Here is a 20,813-nt window from a genome sequence, read left to right as displayed (position 1 = left end):
GTTTTTTATTTGTTATTTTTTGCCAATTTTTGATTTTAAAAATGGCTCCGTATTACCCAGAAGAAGTGGACGTCTTTACAGAACCGCATTCGCGAATGAAACAATTAGTAGAAGATTATTCGGAGAAGGTAAATATTTATTTTATTCCGACGAAACCGACGTAAATTCGCGTGGGGAAGACATGTCACGCAGAGGAAACGTCATTCAAAGGTTAACACTTAAACTACATCTTTACCAAAATATTTACCAGGTGGCCATATTTGCGGCTTATATAACAAAAATAAACCGCGTTAAGTATAAATTACGCGGTAAAACGAAGATTTTCCACCGGTTTCTTCTCCTCCGATCAATTTTCCCTTCCGATTTTAGCTACTTTCCTCCGTTATTTGACATTTAAAGGCCATTTACCGCCTTTATTTTCTTAATTGCAATTAATTTAAATAGTGTTTAAGCTCGTGACGCAGTTTTCGAAATCGATGGGATTCCTGGAAGATTTAATTACTCCATTTTTATGGCCGATAACGCGCATCCCCGTTCTTTTTCAAATCTTTATTTAAAAGGATCGCATGTTTAATTTACATTTAATTTATATCGCCTTTAACGCCGAATCTGATAAAAATAATCAAAAAATACACTTGATAAAAGTTATGATTTATTTTATTTTTACAAAATTTGTTTTAAAGCAGATTTTTTTTTATTATTGCACGTTTGGGAATTTTGTTTCCTTTGTATTTTTCTTAGAATTGTTGAATGTTAATGTGGCAAACTGTCGACTGTCGGCATTTTGATGCCTTTCGGATTACGTAACATGGGTTGTCGATAGCGGTCTGGTTTGGTGGTGAGGCGACGTCCCACTGTTCCCGGAACCCTGGATCCAATCCAGAAGGATCAAAAAACCGGGAAACCCTCAAGACGCCGTCGTGAGCCTGGGCAAACCCTTAGTGAGTTTTCCGGAAGAAGGGTCCGCTTACTGCCTGTAGAGTAGAAAGAGCTAAAAAAATACTATATGGATGCTTCATCTAACTTGATCTAACAGCTTGCTTGATTCTTATTGTTAGCATAGAATAATAAAATTGAAATTTATGTTAATGAACTTTTATAATTTCTCAAAGGAGTCTTGGCATTTTGGCTTTAAATAAACTTATGTTTATCCAAAGCTGAAATACCAAAAGTAGCAAATGAGCATCCTTTGACAGATTAAAGAACTTTGTTGGCAGTATTATTTGCATTATTAAATCAATATTTAATCAAAAATATCTTTTGCATGATCTATAAGAATACCATAAAAACTGTTTAGAAATAAATATTTAAATACACTCGATGACAGGTTACGCATTTACATTCTTTCTAGAAGAATTGCATAATGGATTGAAAGATCTTGTGCAATGATTTTCTTAATTTCATTAGAATTTGTTCTAATAAAACAATTATTATAATGTTTGTAACAATTATTTTTAAATGAGCAGTTCTCTGATTCTTAATTTAGAAGTTAATGTAGATTTTACAACTGTAGATGTGTTGTATGATTAATAAAAAATTGCTCAATTATCTGTCTGATATGCAATAAACAAGAACTATAATTATTTATTCTATATCTTAATAGTCTGTAATAATATAAAAGTTTTTATTTGAGCTTGTTTATACTCAATATGCAAAAAAATCAATTCTTCTGGTGAAAATTTTTAGAAATCTCACATACTTTTAGTCTATATATTATCGGATGTTAACAAGAAAAGTAAGAATAGATGCCAGATTACTATTAATTGGCAGTATCCTGTATTATCATGAGAAATCTGACATCTTTTTATCAATATTTATTTATCTTGTTAATCGTTGATGTCATACAGCCCAAAAGTACTTGAAATTTTCACTCCAATAAAAATAGTTGCATTGGATTTACATGTGATAAACTTACCTAACAAGTATAATAAGCAGAAATAAACAATATTAAATGCATGTATTGGTCATGTGTACATTGAATATAGATTAAAATGTATAAAGCATATTTTATACATTATTATTAAATAATTAAATTCATTTTAGGTGTTTTACAAAATATTTTAAGTTTGAAAATAACATGCCAGTTTCTCAATATTGTTCTGATATTAATGATAATTTGTTGACAGGTCTCTATATTTGTGTGATGAAATATTTTTCACACATACAGAAAATTTCCTGTATTATAAGTTACTCATCTGTGACAGGGTGACATTTTATATATAATACTTGCATATTTCTCTATCTGTATTGTTAATTGTTAAGTCAGCATTCTTGCATTATTATTATAATTTTCTAAAATTAATTCTAGTATATTTAATGAAAAGATTTGCTGAAGTATATAGGAAATACTTGTACCTTAAAATTTTACTCATTATTTTTATATTAAAATAATATTAATTTAGCATTATTAAAAAATAATACACCATATTATCATATTGTAATTATTCATTTTTGTGATTTTTCTGTGATAGAATGTTTTGTTAAAACTATATGATTTTTCTTAACAAAATATTTAAAGTATGGAGTTCAATTTCTAAATTGATTGAATAGTTGGGCTATATGCCATGGAGCTGTGGATTCAATTTCAGTTCATACTTTTATTGTTTATCATACACTGTTCAAATCACTGAGGTGTTCTCCATCTCTTAACTATGGTAATCCAATTCCTTGACCTCAGTTTTGCATATGATAAAAAATAGACCATCTGTTTAGTCATTGATATCCCTATGGCATATATCTGCTAAAAAATGTTAGAACAAAACAGCATTTGTATAACTACCTTACATTTATGGAACAGCCATTGCTCCATAGTTGCAAGTTCATAATTGCAATTTAAAATTGACATATAGCTTGTGTCATTGCATAACCTGCACCCCATTCAAATTGTAATTTAAACATATAATTTCAATTTTATATGCATTTAAATACAGTATTTTCCTTTTAGAACATAGTGATTTTTTTTTATATATTTAGATATTTTTCAGAACTTAAATTTCTGAACAATTTAAATCTAAAAAATGAACCGTTGTTATTAAATGACTCATAAATTTATTACCAAGCATTAAATGGAACATTAATGGTCAAGTATTAAAAGTTTATTTCAAAATAACATTACTGTTTAGTTTGTTTTAAATTTGTTGATTAAAAGTGTTTTCAAACAAAAGGTTATTTTATATCATAAATATAAAACTTTACATCATGCATCATTGATCAAATCTAAATTTCATGCAGTGTGCAGTGAGCTATTATTACTTTGAATGGAAAATTTGCTTGCAGAAGAACAAATGTTATGTATTGTTTTGGCTTATGTAATTTTTATATATATTCTTATTTATTAAAATTATTTTAAAATTTCACTTAATTTGCTATAATTTCTTGTAAATCATAAAAAATTTAACATATAAAACTTCTACATATTTTTTGTTTTTAGTTATATCATTATCACAACATTCAGATTTTTCTAAATTGTTTAATTTATTTCTAATTAAATTTATCATGAGATGGTATTATAACATCTGACCTCTACCCTGCTTTATATCTAATTATTAAATAAGCCTTAATATAACCTAATTAATGATCTAGATCATTTGGAAATACTAAAACTAAGTTTTATTGGTATTTTTAATATTGATTTTTAGAAAAATCAATATTGAAAATTCATTCATCATTTTAAGAAGGTATTATGCAAGAATTAGAATTAATAATAATTCTATATGCAAAATGTTTATTTGCTCTTGAAATTCAAATTTTTATTAAATAAACTGAAAAGCTTTTACACCTAACAATAGCCTTTACTCAAAAAATATAGATAAAAGATTTTTATAAGTTCCATTAGTTAATTATGCAAATATAACTTAGCATACAGCTTATTCAGTTTACCTAGAAAACTAAATTACAATTCTATGTTACTTGTCTCTTCACTCCAAAGCTTCATTAAATGGCGGAGTTAAAAGAGTACTAATACTATAGAGCTAGTGGAAGGAACGGCAAACTAGATTGAGGCGCCTCTAGCGGCGACGCCGGGTAACAGAATCGGGGCTACAAAGGCAGCACCAGTGTTGTTTCACCTAGTTCTTTTGTAGTAATCTAATACCTTTTTACTTGTTCCAGTACCAAGATACCCAACACCATTTTCCTAGTACTATTTATGAAATCCTAATATCTTTCCTTTCAATTTAGTACCTTTCAAAACATTCGTTTTAATTCTATATTTCTATATTTTTCTACTTTACTTTGGCAGTAAATAGATGTTTTTATTGCTTCCTCATTCAAGTGCAGCAGTTGAACGTATTTTTTTTTTTTTTTGCAATTAAATTTAATAAAAATTAAACTACAAAATCGAGTTCTTAAAAGCAACAATGATAAAATGTTACACTTGGAAACCATCATCTGCTTCAACCATACAAAAACATTCTAGTGAGGAAGATTCTGATGATGACGATCTTACCAGTGATTTTTCAATGTGATAATTTTAAAGTTCAGTACTTCATGTTCATTACTTTTGTTTCATCATTTTGTTCATTTGATTGTTGTTGAGGAATAATAGCATTCTCGCAACATATGAATTTATCCTGTATGAATTTTGTATGTTACATGTAAAACTATTTATATTTTAATAAATAGAAATTTGATAAATTCTAAATTTATATATTATTTATAAGTATATATTTAATAATATATAATATATACATACATTCTGCAGTTTAAGGTCAAAGTAATGCCTGCATTAGTCAATACAGTCACTTCTCGACTTACGATGGAGTTCGGTTTTGCAACTTCGGACATAAGTCGAAATGGTCATAAGTCAAGAAGTGACTGTACTTCAACAAAACAGTTAAGCCTGGTATTGACGACGGAAACGGTCGACGGAACAGCAAAATGACGTCACTTTTGCCATCGACGTTGACGGAATACTTAGCCATCTTACACAAGCACAAGCGAAGGGTAACTAACTACACAACAAAACTAAAGATGATGCAATCAATCACCAAAAGCATGCAAGATATATATTCCACAAAACCTATAAAAAATTGATACATTTTAAAAATTTTTTAATAAACTTTTTCGTCATAAGTGCGAATGATCGTAACTCGAGAAGTGACTGTAGATCATTGGGACTGAGCAGTATTAATATTCTGATATTTATTATACTCTTAATTTTGTACAATTTAAAGGGTGGTGTGGAAGAAGTAAAATATATATCTATTTCGTGGTAAATAATGAAATTTGTAACTAACATTATATATAAAGGAACTTCAATAAGGACCATAGCAATAGCTAATAGTATTGTATTAACAGGAAAATTCTTATCTTCATTTCCTCAAAATACTAATTTTGCTTCTTACTTCTTTCTTCCACAGATCTCTTAAATTCAAATATCACATCATATGCCAATTAATATCTGTCAGATTAACAAAATAACATAAAAAAAGAAAATTACTAAACTTTACATTAGAGAACTAAATTTAAAATAGAGCCAACTAAGGTTAACAGGAGATTGGAGATTGGTTAGTTTTATGCTGTTAATTACATCATTATGTAATTAACCTCAGGAATTAAATTGCAGTCAGGCATTTCTCTTTCATCCCGGAGTAGGCTTATTATTCATGCGGGAACGAATAAAACTTTGTACCTGGCGGCGCAGTAATATAGATAACACTACAACCGACCACACAATAGTTAGTTTTTGAAGTTTTGTGTGGTAGAAAGCTGTTTTTCATTATCACAGGCAGAAAACAAGCACCGTGTCTCACTATGTATCTAACCCAAAGACGCTCGTGTTTTCCCGAAAAAGTTTCCTTTGCCTGTGTACAGGTGGCGCTCAACGCAGTTCCACTAGCTCTATAGTTGGACAAATCTTGTTGTGACATGAGCTATATAATTCCTACCAGAAATACACAAGAAAGCTGTATCCTGTATTGGAATATCTATTTATATTAGATGTAGTTTTCACTGTTACTTTACTTCTCTGATAACTGTTTCACTGTTACTTTACTTCACTGACTTTACTTTTTGATTAACTAGGGTAAACAATCAATCAACTCCTTTTTGATTTTATGAATGTATCCTAAATTTTAAGTTGTTCATTCAAGGTTAAATTGTGAATTACACTTACGATCCCTGTGTACATTACACTATGTAATAATCAGAAAAGTTACCACTATTTTTGCATGTACTAAGTTTATAAAAAGAAATTTTATAAGTGCATTGTATGGGAGCTGTAATAAGGGTCTAAAAGAGCAGCAATGGATATTTACACAGTTTGGCTGCAATGGATATTTACCTTAAATAATTAGTGCCAAACAACAGGAAATCTTTTACACAGTAATAACTAAGACATTAAAATACAGAATATGAAATAATGCTATCAATAATAGAAACAAATAATAAAATTAGCTAATCTAATGTTGAATGGAGGTTTCAGTCAGACTGGAATTAATGAAATTTTAACACACATTCATTCATGCAAGAGACTCTAGAAATAAAATTGCAAAAACCTGTTAATTTCAATAAAAATAGCTGATGTGCATATATAACAAAATATTATTTTGTAAAATTTATCTACAATTATGTATTTTATAGGTTTCAAATTTGTAATTTTTTTTCTGATATTTTATTGCTCAAACTATGCTGGATTTTAATTATAAATTAAGATCTGTAGTTATATTCTTCCATTTGAATGCTGTATTCCGAAGTAAACTTGAAACAATTGAAAAATACTTGAAATATTTAATTTTTGATATTAATTCATTTGTATAGGCCTGTATGGGATATAGCATAAACACCTGATGGCTTTTAGAAAATCTTTACACTCGTGCTTTATCATAAACAGATTTTATTGCTGCAGAAAGATGCCAAATGGAATGGAGTTTAAGGTAGTGCTTCAGTTATATCTTTAAAATAATGTCTGCTAGGTGGCCATCCTGATTTTTCAAATACAGTTCCATTCCAATTGGAAGGGTACCCCTCATCCAATGGAGGATGTTCTTTGCAATGTCATGAATCAAGCATTCAATCTTTTTCTCCCCACTTCCTAATCTACAACAAGAACAGTGTTTCTTAAGGGGATATGTTGTGTGTTAAAATGATGCTGAAATTTTCATTGCGTAACTATGATGGTATTAGTTTTTATACATGCTTCTATAGCAACATGCTCCAGTACAGACCAATGCTCCATGATCTCTGAACTCCAAATAGACTAATACCATCTTGCAGCAAAATTTGTAATAAGAAAATAAAAACTGTTAAGTGTATTGCTGTTTTGCTGTATTGTATATCACTGTTATTTCTAATAATCATATTGAATAAACAATATTATCCTAGACCAAAAATACTATTGAGTAAAAAAATACAATTTTATTTATGTTAAACAATATCAATTTTTCTTGTAGTTTCAAAATGATTAGTTTTACTACTACAGTTAGTAAATTAACATATTCCTGCTACTTTATATAATTTATCAATATAATAAATAAGTCATGGGATACAAGTTTTCTGTCAACTTCCTGTTACATAATCCAGTTCTAAAAAACTAGACCTGTTGTGCAATTGGTTACTACTACAACTGCAATAACTATAATTAATTATAATATTGTATATCTGAACAATAATGTATTTTATTTGGGTCATAATTAAAGCTAAGTGCACTTTTTTGTTGTAATAAATTTTACCTCTATTGATGATGAAATATATCAATGAATTTTAAAATCAGTTTGCAAATATAATGATTAAATATAATTGGCTGAGTAGCTGGATGCCAAAGTAATGTTTTTATACATGGAAGTCTTCTTTGGGAATGCATTGTGGCTTAATAAGGATATGCAATATTCCATGGTTTTTCCTCAAAAATATATAGCTGTGGACTATGACCCAAGGCTGACTTCCACATATAAAACATTAGCAAATCATATGAATGCCATAGATATAATCCAACTATATTTAGGCTTCTAGCTATTGGTAAAGATTCTATATATAGAAACTTAACCTCTAGATTTGGTCAAAAGTTAACATACATATATTTAATTTAAAAAATGACAATTACAAAATTTACAAAAAAAACAAATCTACAAAAAAAATATACAATCAGTTTAATTAATCTTTATTAAGAGGAAAATAGATTAGCTGCAATGACCTTCTAACCAATATTCCAATACAACAATTTTAAGATCTTTAAAATTCAATTGACCAGGTCAATTAAAACATAATTTAATCATTTTACAATCACTTTTTGTGTACTCTTAACTTACCTAAAAAATACAGAATTTAGCACTTTGTTAAAATAAAAAATAAACAAATCTCTTAGTTAGAATACTTAAATGTATTTAATAGGAAATATTTGATGTTATTTTGCTTGTCTTTGGCTCTCGAGTGTGTTTAAGTCAGAACAGGAATTTAAAACAAAGAACAGTAACTGAATTATTGATTACATAATCTGGCTTGTTCTAAAATTAACAGCTCTGTAATTATTTTGCTTTCTTTAAATAATTTTTTTCAACTGTTTAATATATTAAGCTGAAAATGGCCAAAATAATCTATAAATTTTTTTTTCAGTTAAGCAGTTCATTTATTTACTTAAGTTTTTCATTTACATAACAATTTCACTAACTTTGTAAAATTTTAAGTTTGTATCATTATTGGAGTAATGAATAATTATTCATGTATTAAAACATGAATTATAATTTTGGCATTTTGTAAAATTCAGTTTTTGTTATCAACTTGATTAAGCAAATTAATAAGACAAAAAGAATCAAGATAACCATTTAGATTTAACAAAATTGACTTCTCCAAACCTCATAACAACAGAAGTAAAAGGCAAGTAATGTGAAGAATAAACTCATTTATAAATGGAATTTTTATTTTTCGTCATAGTATTTAAACTGAAACTAGCTGTAGCTGGATGACTGTGTCCTTGGACATTTGCCCTTTGTTATTCTTTCCAAGGGTGGAGTGGAATACATTTCTATTACTTATACTAATATATGAATCATTTATTAAAAAAAATAATTAAAAATTACATTAATAGGTTTAACTTTAATAACCTAGCATTAAATATAAATACAATAAAGACTTTAAATTTTGTAACTTCATAATAATTTTCAATAGTAACTTATACATTATTCCAGCAGCCACTCAATGTTGCAAAATTGAAAGTGCAAACATTTTTTGTCCCATTCAGTGGCCAGCTTTGGACACTTTTATCAAAAATTTGCATTGGCAGTCAAATGCAGTTGCACTTTGTTTTGCAATGTCAAGTGGCTGCTGGAAACGTATGAAAGGTACTGTTGATTATTACTATAATAATTCCTGTATGTATAGTCTGTGTTTGTAACTTCATATATTAAAATTATTGTTTTTTTTTATCTGCAACCAGATAGTTTTGAACACTTACATGATTACCCATATACAAGGTGGCAGAGTTGTGCCAATAGATGAGGTGGAGAGGCAACTGGCCTGCCTTGGGTGCCAAATTTTGACATGTTTTTAGTATCCCTTCCAATTTGGAAGGGATACTAAAAAGATGTCATAATGTTTATAAAAATATAAATATGTTGGCACTTTTCTTACATTTGCCTTGGGTGCCAAAACTATTCAGGATGGTCATAGTATACAGTACTGGGACCATTTCATTGGGTGACATTCCTAAGTCATCCAAATAACTTTTTGAATGAAGATAGCTAGAATTATGGAAGTGATGGTATAGTAAAGTGACAATGTACTACCAGATGAGACCAACAGCAGCATCTTTACTGATAAAATTTGGTAATCACTGGTAGTGTTCCTCTCTTAAACTATGATAGATACAGAAAAAATAAGTGAGAAAGTTGCAGTTTGTCACCAAGTTAATAGGGAATGACTTTTTACAGTAACAGGTTATGCAAATAGAGAGCTGGAAAATTTACACACACAGCCAATATTTGTCTATGAGCAGTACACTCTTTTATGTGCAAAAGATGGCTGTAACCTGATATCATTCAGGCAGATAAAAATGTAAGTATGGCAATTGCAAACCATTGTCAATCATCAGCTTTGGAAGAGTATTGTGAGATATAACATATAACAAATATAACAAATGCCATATAACAAATGCAGACAAACTGCTAGGGAAGCTTCATGGCAGTTTACCTTATCTTTTACCCCACATCTGATCAGATCATTGAGCTATTCAATGGCTAAGTATGAAAGATACTATTGCAGCTCATCCTGAAAGAGGCCATAGATATGCAGCCCAACCTTTTATTTACACCATCTGTTTCTGTGTAATATCATTTTCTACTGTTTTGGTGATGCTCCACAAATTTCTCATTTGCTTTTTTTTCTGTATCTTTTAGTTTTCATGATAGGAACACTAACTTTCAAATTTTATCATTAGGGATGCTACTGTTAGCGCAATGTCACTTTACCATATTACCACACTTCTGTAGCACTAGATATCTTCATTAAAAATTATTTGGATGACTTAGGACATTACTGTGCACCCTATATACTGTATATCATTTATGAATATGCAATCTGTGTTACTGTTTAATGTATTACACTGATTCATACATTAGATAGATATTATCTAAAATAACTAACTATGGACATTAGCAACAATAATTATTACAACAATATTAATACAATTATTAATGCAATAATATTTCTATTCCAAATTATTAAAAATATTATTTTAGTGACCTTTGAAACCATTATGATGGTATCATCATAATGTAATTATGACAACACATCACAATAATGTAACTTGATTAGCATATTTTTTTAATTCTTTAGTAGTTTATATGATCATCATATCTAATATTCTTCTATTTATATTTTCAAAATTGTTATCCAAATGGCATTTTACCTAATCTTCTATATCTGGATATACTATTAACAGTACTCAAACCTCGACACCAAAAACCTTTAAGATGCAGCCTTTTATTCAAATTTTTGAACGTTTTTGGCCAGTTTGAATGGCCATCAGAAATAGAAGAATTGAATGATTCTGAGTTTTATAATGATATTGTTCTGGAACTTATAGATTGTAATTATTTTTGCATGAGCCTGTGCACTAAACATGTAAGAAAATTTAAAAAGTTTCAGAACAAATATCATTATAAAACTCAGAATCATTCGATTCTTCTGTTTCTGACAAAGGCCATTCAAACTGGCCAAAAACGTTCAAAAATTTGAATAAAAGGCTGCAACTTAAAGGTTTATGGTATTGAGGTTTGAGTATTAGTTAAGTGCAGTTAACACTTAACTAATACTCAACTGTTAATAGAAGAATTATTAACAGTATTGGTAGTTTTATTCTAATATTTAACATTATTAACAATGAAATTGTTAATGATATGACAGCAAAAGCTGTTATTTTTCAGCAGGAAGCAACTAATGTAATAAGCTTAGTTTTTTGTTGAGTCGAATTTCAGCTATGTGCTAATTTGAAAATGAAATTGGTTTTAAAATAGACATTTACTTTCTATCTTCATTCTTTCTTTTGGCCTTGAAAGTGTTGGTTTAATAATCAGTTGTTTTTTGTTTTCAGTATAAGTGATAATTTTGTTAATATTTAGAGATAAAATAGTTTATAGAATGTTTGTTTTTAAATCAAAACTGTGAATTTAATTAATTATTATTATTTCCTTTTTGTATGATTAGATCATATTTGGATCAGTTTTGATTATAAAAAATGGATTTGTACTAAATATTTCATTTAAAAAATTGATAGATTAACTATAGAAATTATAATTTTATGCTTCTTATTAAAAAACCAAATAAAATATAAATTATTTTTCAATAAAAAAAAATTTTGACAAAACAGGAGAAGTATCCGAAGTGAAGCAGTACACCTTGTATAACTCCAGCCATATATTTAATCACCCAAAAATGTTTTTGACATACTTACATAGGTGGAACATCAAACTTAAATGAAAAGAAAAACAAAAAAACATTCAAAAACATATTAAATGCAACAGAAATAATTCAAGTTAAAAAGAATCGAAAGGACATTTTAAATCAATGGAACATTCATACAATTCAAATACAAGGGATCTAAAAATAAATAAATAAATATTATAATCACAGCTTAAAGCATAAACACAAGCAAACAGAAATGATACAAAAATAAAATAACAAGAAAAATAAACAATTATTGGATGAAGAAGCCAATGTTAAAGTATGTATATAGATTTCCACACTGTTGATAATGTGTCAGTTGTGTTTCTGGAGTTATACAAGATGTACTGCTTTTTTCCTTTTTTACTGTATTTAGAATAATTGTAGATTGTATTACACTTAAATTCTTATAATAAGTCAATTTTGTTATATTCTAACACAGAAAACATTAGTGTTTTATATTACTAAGTAAGAGTGGTCATTAATTGATTACTGCAAAACTTGCTCCAAAATTTCACCAATTTCATTTATGATTTGAAATTTATGACTTTTCTTCAGTTTTATTCAAACAATACACAGTTAAGCAATGTTTATACAGACATTTTTTACATTATATAACATTACATCTGGCCTATCAAAGATGATGTTATTTATGGTATAACAAATGCCTTCTTTGATTGGCCAGTCATAATGTAAAATAAGAAAGGCTTGTCTGAACAGTCATATAAATATATTGATATAATTACTGGGGAGGATGGGACAATTATTGAGTTAGTCAATTTACAATGAATGATTAATTGGGATTATATAATCACTTAATTGTACAATTAATCATTAACTAATTGTTTTCAAGTATTTTTAAAAAAACACCTTTATAAAGTTAAAACAAAAATTAAAAAAGAATATTAACTTTTTATAACAATAGTTCTGTTTAGTATATGCCAGTTATATATTTAAATATTTATTTTATTATTTATTTATGGTGTAAAATTGTATGAAAATATTGAAAAATAAATTACATAAACCATCTTCAGTCAAGTTGAATTACTACTAAAACTTTTAGCAGTTAGGATTCCATTTGTGTACAAAGAAAAGAAAGGTTTTATTTTATTGCTTTTTTTCTTTCTTACCATTGCTTAGTAAAGCCTGGACTCCACATTACCGGAATCAGCGATGTAATCGTAAAACTGAAAGCCAAACTGACGAAACTTTCAGTTTTGGAAGGTTCAGTTAGGCAGAGACAAGACTGAAAGCAGAGTTAAAAATTATTTAACTTTTTTGTTTTCTTTCCGCACTCTGTCATACTGCAACCAATAAAAAGGCAAGGATTCATGACGTGTAGTCACGAGTAGTTTGTTGTCGTAATGGAGAAAGTGTAGTGAAAAGGACGAAGAAACAAATATATTTGGAATTATTCATTGAAGAAGTTAGAAAATACAGATGTCTGTACAACAAAAAATGTAAATAATTCAATGATTATTAACAATTTCGTTGTTGATAAATGCAGAGAAAGCATGGCAAAATCTGTAGCGTCATCCATGTTTGACTCTTTACGACAATTACAGAACTGATCAACAGATGGCACATTTCAACATAATGTTCATTTCGATGCTAGTAGCGTCACGGTAAAACGAAAACAGTTTCAGTTCTGTTTCTGTTTTCAGGTAATGTGGGGTCCAGGCTTAAGAAACATCACAACCCTATTGGTTTACTCAGTATTCTAGCAAGTGCAAATCATGATTGCATCCACTGTAATAAAAAAGAAATTAGTATGATTTTATATTCACATAATAAAAGAAATCAGTGTCTTTTGCTTAGCCTTCTGTCCACATTGCATTGTACTGGAAAGGCAAGCTTGCTCTATATGCCAGATTCTAAGGAAAACTGCTTGGTTCAATATGTAATTGACTTAAAACTGATGCAGTTGGCACATAAATAACAACTATGTTCATTGCCTAACAGGATTCTTAAATTAAAAATGCTTCGGTGTTTTGTGCACACTTCTGCTCCCTTAATGTCTCCTGCAGGTTGCTTCCTATCCTTGTTGCCTTCCTCTTCTCCAATATAACTAACCAAACCTATTTGTAATAGCTAAAGTTGCCAATCATTTGGTTCTGAACAAAACTGTTTGGTTCTATTGTTCCTCTCTAGTGTCCAATTGAGAGATTAAACCAAACAGATACAGTTTTATCTGAATACTGTGATAATTTTCTAATAACTGAGTATAATTAAAATTATCACATTAAACTGTTTCTAAGTTTCTTTATATTGATTCAAGATAAGGTTTCATTATTTTTTTTAAATGTGATTTTAATTTTTTTGGTTATTTTATACTGATGCCATTCTGAGTAGACATGTGTGATGACTTCATCTCTTCTGACAGTTGCATTTTTCCATTAGTAATTGATAAATTAGTTGACTTACATTAAATTACTTTCACGCATCATTCTTTCAAATACAATTTAGTTAATAAAACAATATGAAATAATTGGCAAAGTAATGACAATCTACTTGTTCAAAAATGAAAACTTTTTCAAAAACAGGCAGATAAAAAGGCTTGCTGTTTAAAATAAAAAAGGATTTTTTGTCATGATTATACTGAATTATCATTAATAATAAAGCTATCATTTAAACATCTTTCTGTTTGTTTATTATTTTTTAAATTAAAAATTATTAAATTATCTTTTTTCAATGGAATAATTATTTATTGATTTAATTGGTGGAGGAGCCAATTAGCATGATTAACAATTAGCAAACAATTAGTCGGTACATTTCAAATTACTGTGTAGTGTATGGAATTAGTTATGAAATAATTAAAAATTAATGCAATAGATAGAAACAGGTTTACAGATGAATCCTGTTCTTACGACTTAATAGATTCCTAGAAAATTGTCATTAAGTGAGTCGTTCTATTTTGTATAACCTCACTGTTGCAAATTGAGGTTACATTTCTGGAAATGGTTTTAACTATATAATACCATGCACAGATAAACAACAAAAAAATATGTATTCTGGCTTTCCTGGCTCTTGCTTTTATTCATGTATGAAATACATGAATAAAAGCAAGAGTCAGGAAAGCCAGGATCATTTGAGTGAGTCCATTAACATAAGGAATTATACACATGCCGTCTAATATTAGTCACATGCTAAATGACCTATTTTTCAGTCTTGAATTAGAAATAAGACAATGGAACAAGTTTAATGTCAAAGTTTTCTAACTCCAATAAAACCTTTAAATTATACCTGCAAAAATAATTTAATTTTAGATACTTTTAGACAAATGTTTTCAATCCCCTTAGGATCTGAGTCAGGTCGTTATAATTAGAATGCAAAATAGAAATCCTAAGGGGGATCAAAAATGCTTGTTGGAAAGTATCTAAAATTAAATTGTTTTTGCTGGTATAATTTAAAGGTTTTATTGGAGTTAGTTAATAGTCTTTTACCAGCTTAGGAAAATTCAGTAGTCAAATTTTTCATTGAATTTACATAATTCTGAAGATATTGACATTAAAATCAAACACATAAATAACCACTCTTGAAACCTTTTAACCACAGCCATTTTTTACTAATTTTCTAATGTTTTTGGTTATTTTTAATAACCTTTATAATAATTAATTATAACCACACAGTAATAATTTGTGTTTACATAACGCAGTCATAGAAGAATTTAAAAATTAAAATCAAACGGATAAGCATTTTTTCTTTCTGAACAATGTGCCTCTACATATTCAGATTTATTGATATCATCATTTAAAATCAATACTAGTTTCCATTTTCTATACTCAATTCAGTCTTACTTTATTGGAGATCCAATGTAAAATAAAGATCAAATTAAAATATACAACAATCCTTTTGAACCTCCCAACCTGTCATTGCAGCATTAATGCAAAAATATTGAAATTTAGAATAGACCAAAAAAGTTTTAAAATTAAATTTACCAAAACAAATTTAAATTTATAACTTTTAGTGTTCTCAATTTTTGAATATGAGTATTCTTCCACAAATGCCTCTGGCAATGAGCCAGAAGGTTCAAAAGTACTTTAGACATTTTTATATACTAGTTTTTAATTTACTTCATGTTTGCTCCCATATAAAGCAAAATGGAAGTAAGATACCACCCTTCAAATTTATCAGAAATATGGAATAATTATATTACAAAACTTTCTGCTGAAGGCAGGTAGTTGAAATTTAAACTGCATTCTATTGTTTTGTTCTGTATTCAGCTTTTTGTATTGGATATAATCTGACAATACTTTGAATAATAATAGTGAAAGCACTTATTAATTTTTGTTTTATTTGTGTAGTTTAAGAAATAACAATGTTGATAAATCTGTAAACATATTGTATGTTAATATCAAAGAAAATGCTTGAATTGTTTTAAGTTCAGAAACAATGCTTGTTTCCAAGCAATAAGTTTACCTTATTTCTAATTTAACTCTAAACTTTTTTAGAGTTAAATTAAGCAAGAAGGAAACTTGAAAGGGTTAAAGGAGTCAAACATTTATTCATATTAAGTGTTTTTGTGATTTTCAATCCATCTTCAGATCAACAACTTTTAATTTGAATAGAACAACTGAGAAAGAAATCCTTTTATAGTTACAGAAGAGAAATTATTTCCCCTATTATAGTCATCTCTTCCTCTGCCTTCTCAGTAGCCACTATTTTCATCCCAGTTACCCTATTATATTCACTGATTAGTCATTTCCAGTTTTGAGTTTTTCTTTAAAAAATGTTATAAATGCATGATCTATGGAAATTATAAATAGTAAATACAAATGGAAAGTAAGCAAAACTATTATACTATTTATTAATAAGTACCTTAAGCACAAATGTTATTATTTCACCATCAACTGGGTTCTTATATACTTCTACAATTAATCTTGTAGATAATGAATGACCCATATCAATATCTTTCATACTAAAGTAAATTACAAAATTATTAAAATTGATTTCTTTTTCATTATCCTTATTGTAAGAAAGCACTATGTTGAGCTAGATGCTGGCTGGTCAAACTGAGAAACTTTTTTTTTTACTGTTTACAAAACAGATCATGTTAATGAATTACTTTCTATAACTTTGTTTTAATTGCCATTTAATGTGCATAGATTTGAATCATACTTAGATATGAATTGTTAATTATAATTAACAATTCATATTCACATCATCACAATTATTATTATTCACAATTCATATCTAAGTATGATCCAATTCATAAATCCAATTAAGTTAAGCAGAGATAATTTTAACTTTTGCCAAGACTATTAGCACTGGCTGATAGTTTTATTTTTGATTTAATTCTTCATATATGGAATAGATATAAATACTGCTGTTTTTATTTGTGAGAGCTTTGTTTCATCATTAATGATATATTTTTGTTGGTATGTGGTCGTTAGTCTTTGTCTGTCTTTCTGATCTGTCTTATGTTACAAATGATTATAATTATTGTTTCCATCAAATTTTATGTTACTAATTTAATATTAATAAAATAGCAACCTTTGCCATTTTCTTATCATTTATTATTTAAATTATACAGGTCATTCAAAAAGTTACTGTGTGATGAAAAAGGTTTAAAAATTGAAATTGTATGAAGTATGTATTATATTGCAGTTTCTGTTATGGCAAATACCAAAAATGACCTCAGAGGTCCCAAAATCTGGTAGAGTGAGGTCTGGAGATCTGGCAAGTCTAATTCAATGGGAGATCATGCAGTCGGCAAAGAATTCTTCCAAAAACTGTAGTCCAAAAGCTGGAATGTTTGTGAGGAAATTGTGACGGCATCTATGACAAAGGAAAAGGGAAATGTGGGACATACGACTTAAGAGTCTTGTATGCAATGCCATACATACAACTTTAATGCCATACAAATGACTCACTTTACAGTAACTTTTTGGATACTCTGTAAACATGGCAGTTTCTTCTGTTTGTTGCCATTCATATTTTATCAGATTATACTTCAATGTTAATAATTCCAGCTGTACATATAGTCTTTGTTTATACTTCAATGGTTTTTTAGCAGGTATACTAGTTGAATATTTGGATCTCAAATTATTTTATTGAGTATTGGTATTTTTTTATATTAATATATCAAATTGTTAGAAATTTGAGGAAACATGCAGTTTCTTGAACTATATATGATGTATCTGTTTTCATATTAAATTAGATCCATTGTTATTCACAGTGAATTTAAGTTTGGTATTGTTACTTTCACCTAAAAGTTTTCATTATAATTGGATATTAATGAAATTTTTTATTTTAGTTGTCATGTACGGATTTTTCTGATGGAAAAGCTTTGGAATCTCTTCTGCATAGCCTGCATCATGCATTTCGTGAATTCAAATGTCACGAATACATTGAAAATAAGCTTATAATGAGAAAGTTGAAGGGAAGATTGATGGTACGTGCATTTATTTTGTCTTTAATTAAATGTTACTTAACAATATAATTTTAATAACATTTCTTTTTTTTTGATGAATTGCAATAGAAATCAATGAACAGATGCTCCTACAGATTAAAAATTTCTATTTGCACTTTACATAAGCAGCCTATTAATTATCATAACACATCGGTTAAAATTTCTCACTATAACTCTTCTGAAAATTAGGATAATATCATGTGAAAATATTAAATCACTTTTTATATGATAAAATTGTAAAAATTTAGATACTTACCATTAAAGCCTGCATGGCATGATGAATGTCACTTTTTAAGATCTTGCCACATTACTTAGAGAAATAACATAGGCGAGTTTGAACGGGTATGCAAAAAGGATTAATTACATCTTATACAAATTAAAGATTGAATTAAGATTACTTTGATTCAATGATAGTATAGAATAATTTAAATATTTGAATAATTGTTTAAGAAATCAAACATACCATGTAGTGTTTAATATTATATGGAAATATACAAATATGTCTTCAATTTGTGCATTTGCATCAATGGAACAGCTTGTGGAGAATGGATTAATCAATCAATTTTTGGAATTTTTTAACATTTGAAGTTGACATTTTTCATATACTACACAAATTTCAAGATTTATATTTCAAATGTTTAAGCAAAAAGTATTATAATGGATTTAAATTTGAAATGAAAAAAATTCAAAGTGTGAGTGTAAGAAAACAAATGAAGGTATCGCCCTTAGTATTTGGACAAATAGTTGGAAAATGCATTCATTCAGCTTTGATAAAGTACAAAAAATCTAGCAATGAGTTGTGAAACTTTCCATCTTTTATGAGATTTTATTTTAAAAATGACATTTGTATTACTAATCAAAATATATAACTAAATTGTATGTGGTACCATCTATTATGAGATTTTGCTATAAAATGTTTATACATTTTTAATTATTATAAAATAGCAAAAGACTTAATTTGGAGAGGAGAGACGAGTTTTATAAAACACTATAAATGCCAACAAGTAAAACCTTCATTAAGTCTACCCCTCATGAGATATATCATGTGACCACCTTCTATCTCTCCTTCCCCAACCACAACCACCTTCCTCCCCCCTTTCACAACCAAAATTTAATATCATTAGTGTCCCTTATATCAAGCTACCGTGCCAAATTTTGTTTCTTTATCTTCATTCCATCCTGTTTGAGATATTAAATAAAATAAATGCCAATATACACACACACACAGAATTTTTTTGCTGTTTTTTTACTTTTTTTGGGTTCAGATCTCAAAACATGGAGATTTGAAAAAATTTGACGCGATTCCAATACTTTCCCTTGTTATGTATACATAATAGCTGGGAAAGTAAAAGACATATTTTTTCAATGTGGAACATCAAGAAACAACTGGATTGGTATATTACCAAATCAGAATCAAGAGGATTATTTTTAGTGGAAACTAAGTTTTATGATAACTTACAATCATTATTAATAAGTAATGGCAGCCATTAAAACAGTTTCCAACTGAAAGTAAGTTTCCAAAATAAGTTATATTCCTATAAATTTTAATTCAAAGATTGTAATTAACAGATGTGATGATAATAATCAAAGTAACTCTTTGATAAACATTTGTTTAAATAGTACAAATAGTATTTAATGCTTAGTTTTTGAATTAATGTATTATTTCAAATCTGACACTTTTTTTTTTTTTATTTTATGTTTTATCTGTATTATTCTAGAGAAATCAATACGTTTGAATTTTTGAATAGCATTGTATATTACTATTTCCAAAATATTTTGTTATATTTTTGTTTTTGATGAAATTGAAATAAATCCAAATTTTGATTCCTTGAAACACACAGTATTTGATCTACTATATGAATTGCCATGGTGAAATGAGCATTGTCAGGAGGGACACACCACATAATACAATGCATCATGCAGAACTTTAACAGATCATTATCAAAATTTATATTATTGAATTATGTAAGACTAAAGATATCTTCTTACTCAATTACTGGAACTAATGACTAATGAATTAATGAACATTTTAAAACCAGCAACAAAAGGAAAACACTTAATAAAAACTTCAAACACAAATGCTTTCGACCTTAACCAAGATCTGCTTCAGGTTTTTAAACCAGTGAAACTTCCAAAATTGGAATGCATAGAACTGAGTGTTTTTGAAATATTATTGTTAAGCATTTGGAACACATAACATGTACAAAAATTTAAAAGATGGAAAATACACAAATACAAAATAGACATACAGCAAACACATATGCATAAATTATTTTAGGATAAAGCCTAATGGCAAATGATATAAGTCAATTTGTGTCCACACTGCAATGTTTTTCATACAAGTATCACCAGGCATATGATACAGTACTGTCATCTTTAAAGTCAATATACTTGCCTGTCAGGACAGCCTGACGTATATCGCTAAGTCTTCTAGGGCCCTAATATGGTCGATTTGGAAGGATTGTATTTGTGTTTGAAGTTTTTATTCCCCCTTTAATTCCCCCAATATATTTTATCTCTAAATTCT

The 20,813-nt window shown here is 28.2% G+C and overlaps 1 protein-coding gene across 1 annotated transcript in view; it reads left to right on the top strand.

The window, feature by feature from the left end:
- LOC136982303 (F-box/LRR-repeat protein 5-like) overlaps nucleotides 1–20,813 on the top strand; it is a 43,223-nt gene continuing 22,410 nt past the window's right edge. Inside the window, exons 1-2 of the mRNA XM_067278780.1 lie at nucleotides 1–128; nucleotides 18,131–18,268. Of these exons, the coding sequence (XP_067134881.1) occupies nucleotides 42–128; nucleotides 18,131–18,268 (225 nt within the window). The 5' untranslated portion in view covers nucleotides 1–41. The remainder of the gene's footprint in view (nucleotides 129–18,130; nucleotides 18,269–20,813) is intronic.

This window comes from Centruroides vittatus, unplaced genomic scaffold (genome assembly GCF_030686945.1).
Source record: "Centruroides vittatus isolate TY-2023 unplaced genomic scaffold, ASM3068694v2 contig_82, whole genome shotgun sequence".
NCBI classification, from domain to species: Eukaryota; Metazoa; Arthropoda; class Arachnida; order Scorpiones; family Buthidae; genus Centruroides; species Centruroides vittatus.
The sequence above is the reverse complement of the archived record's forward strand: the minus strand, read 5'-3'. Positions and strand labels throughout refer to the sequence as shown.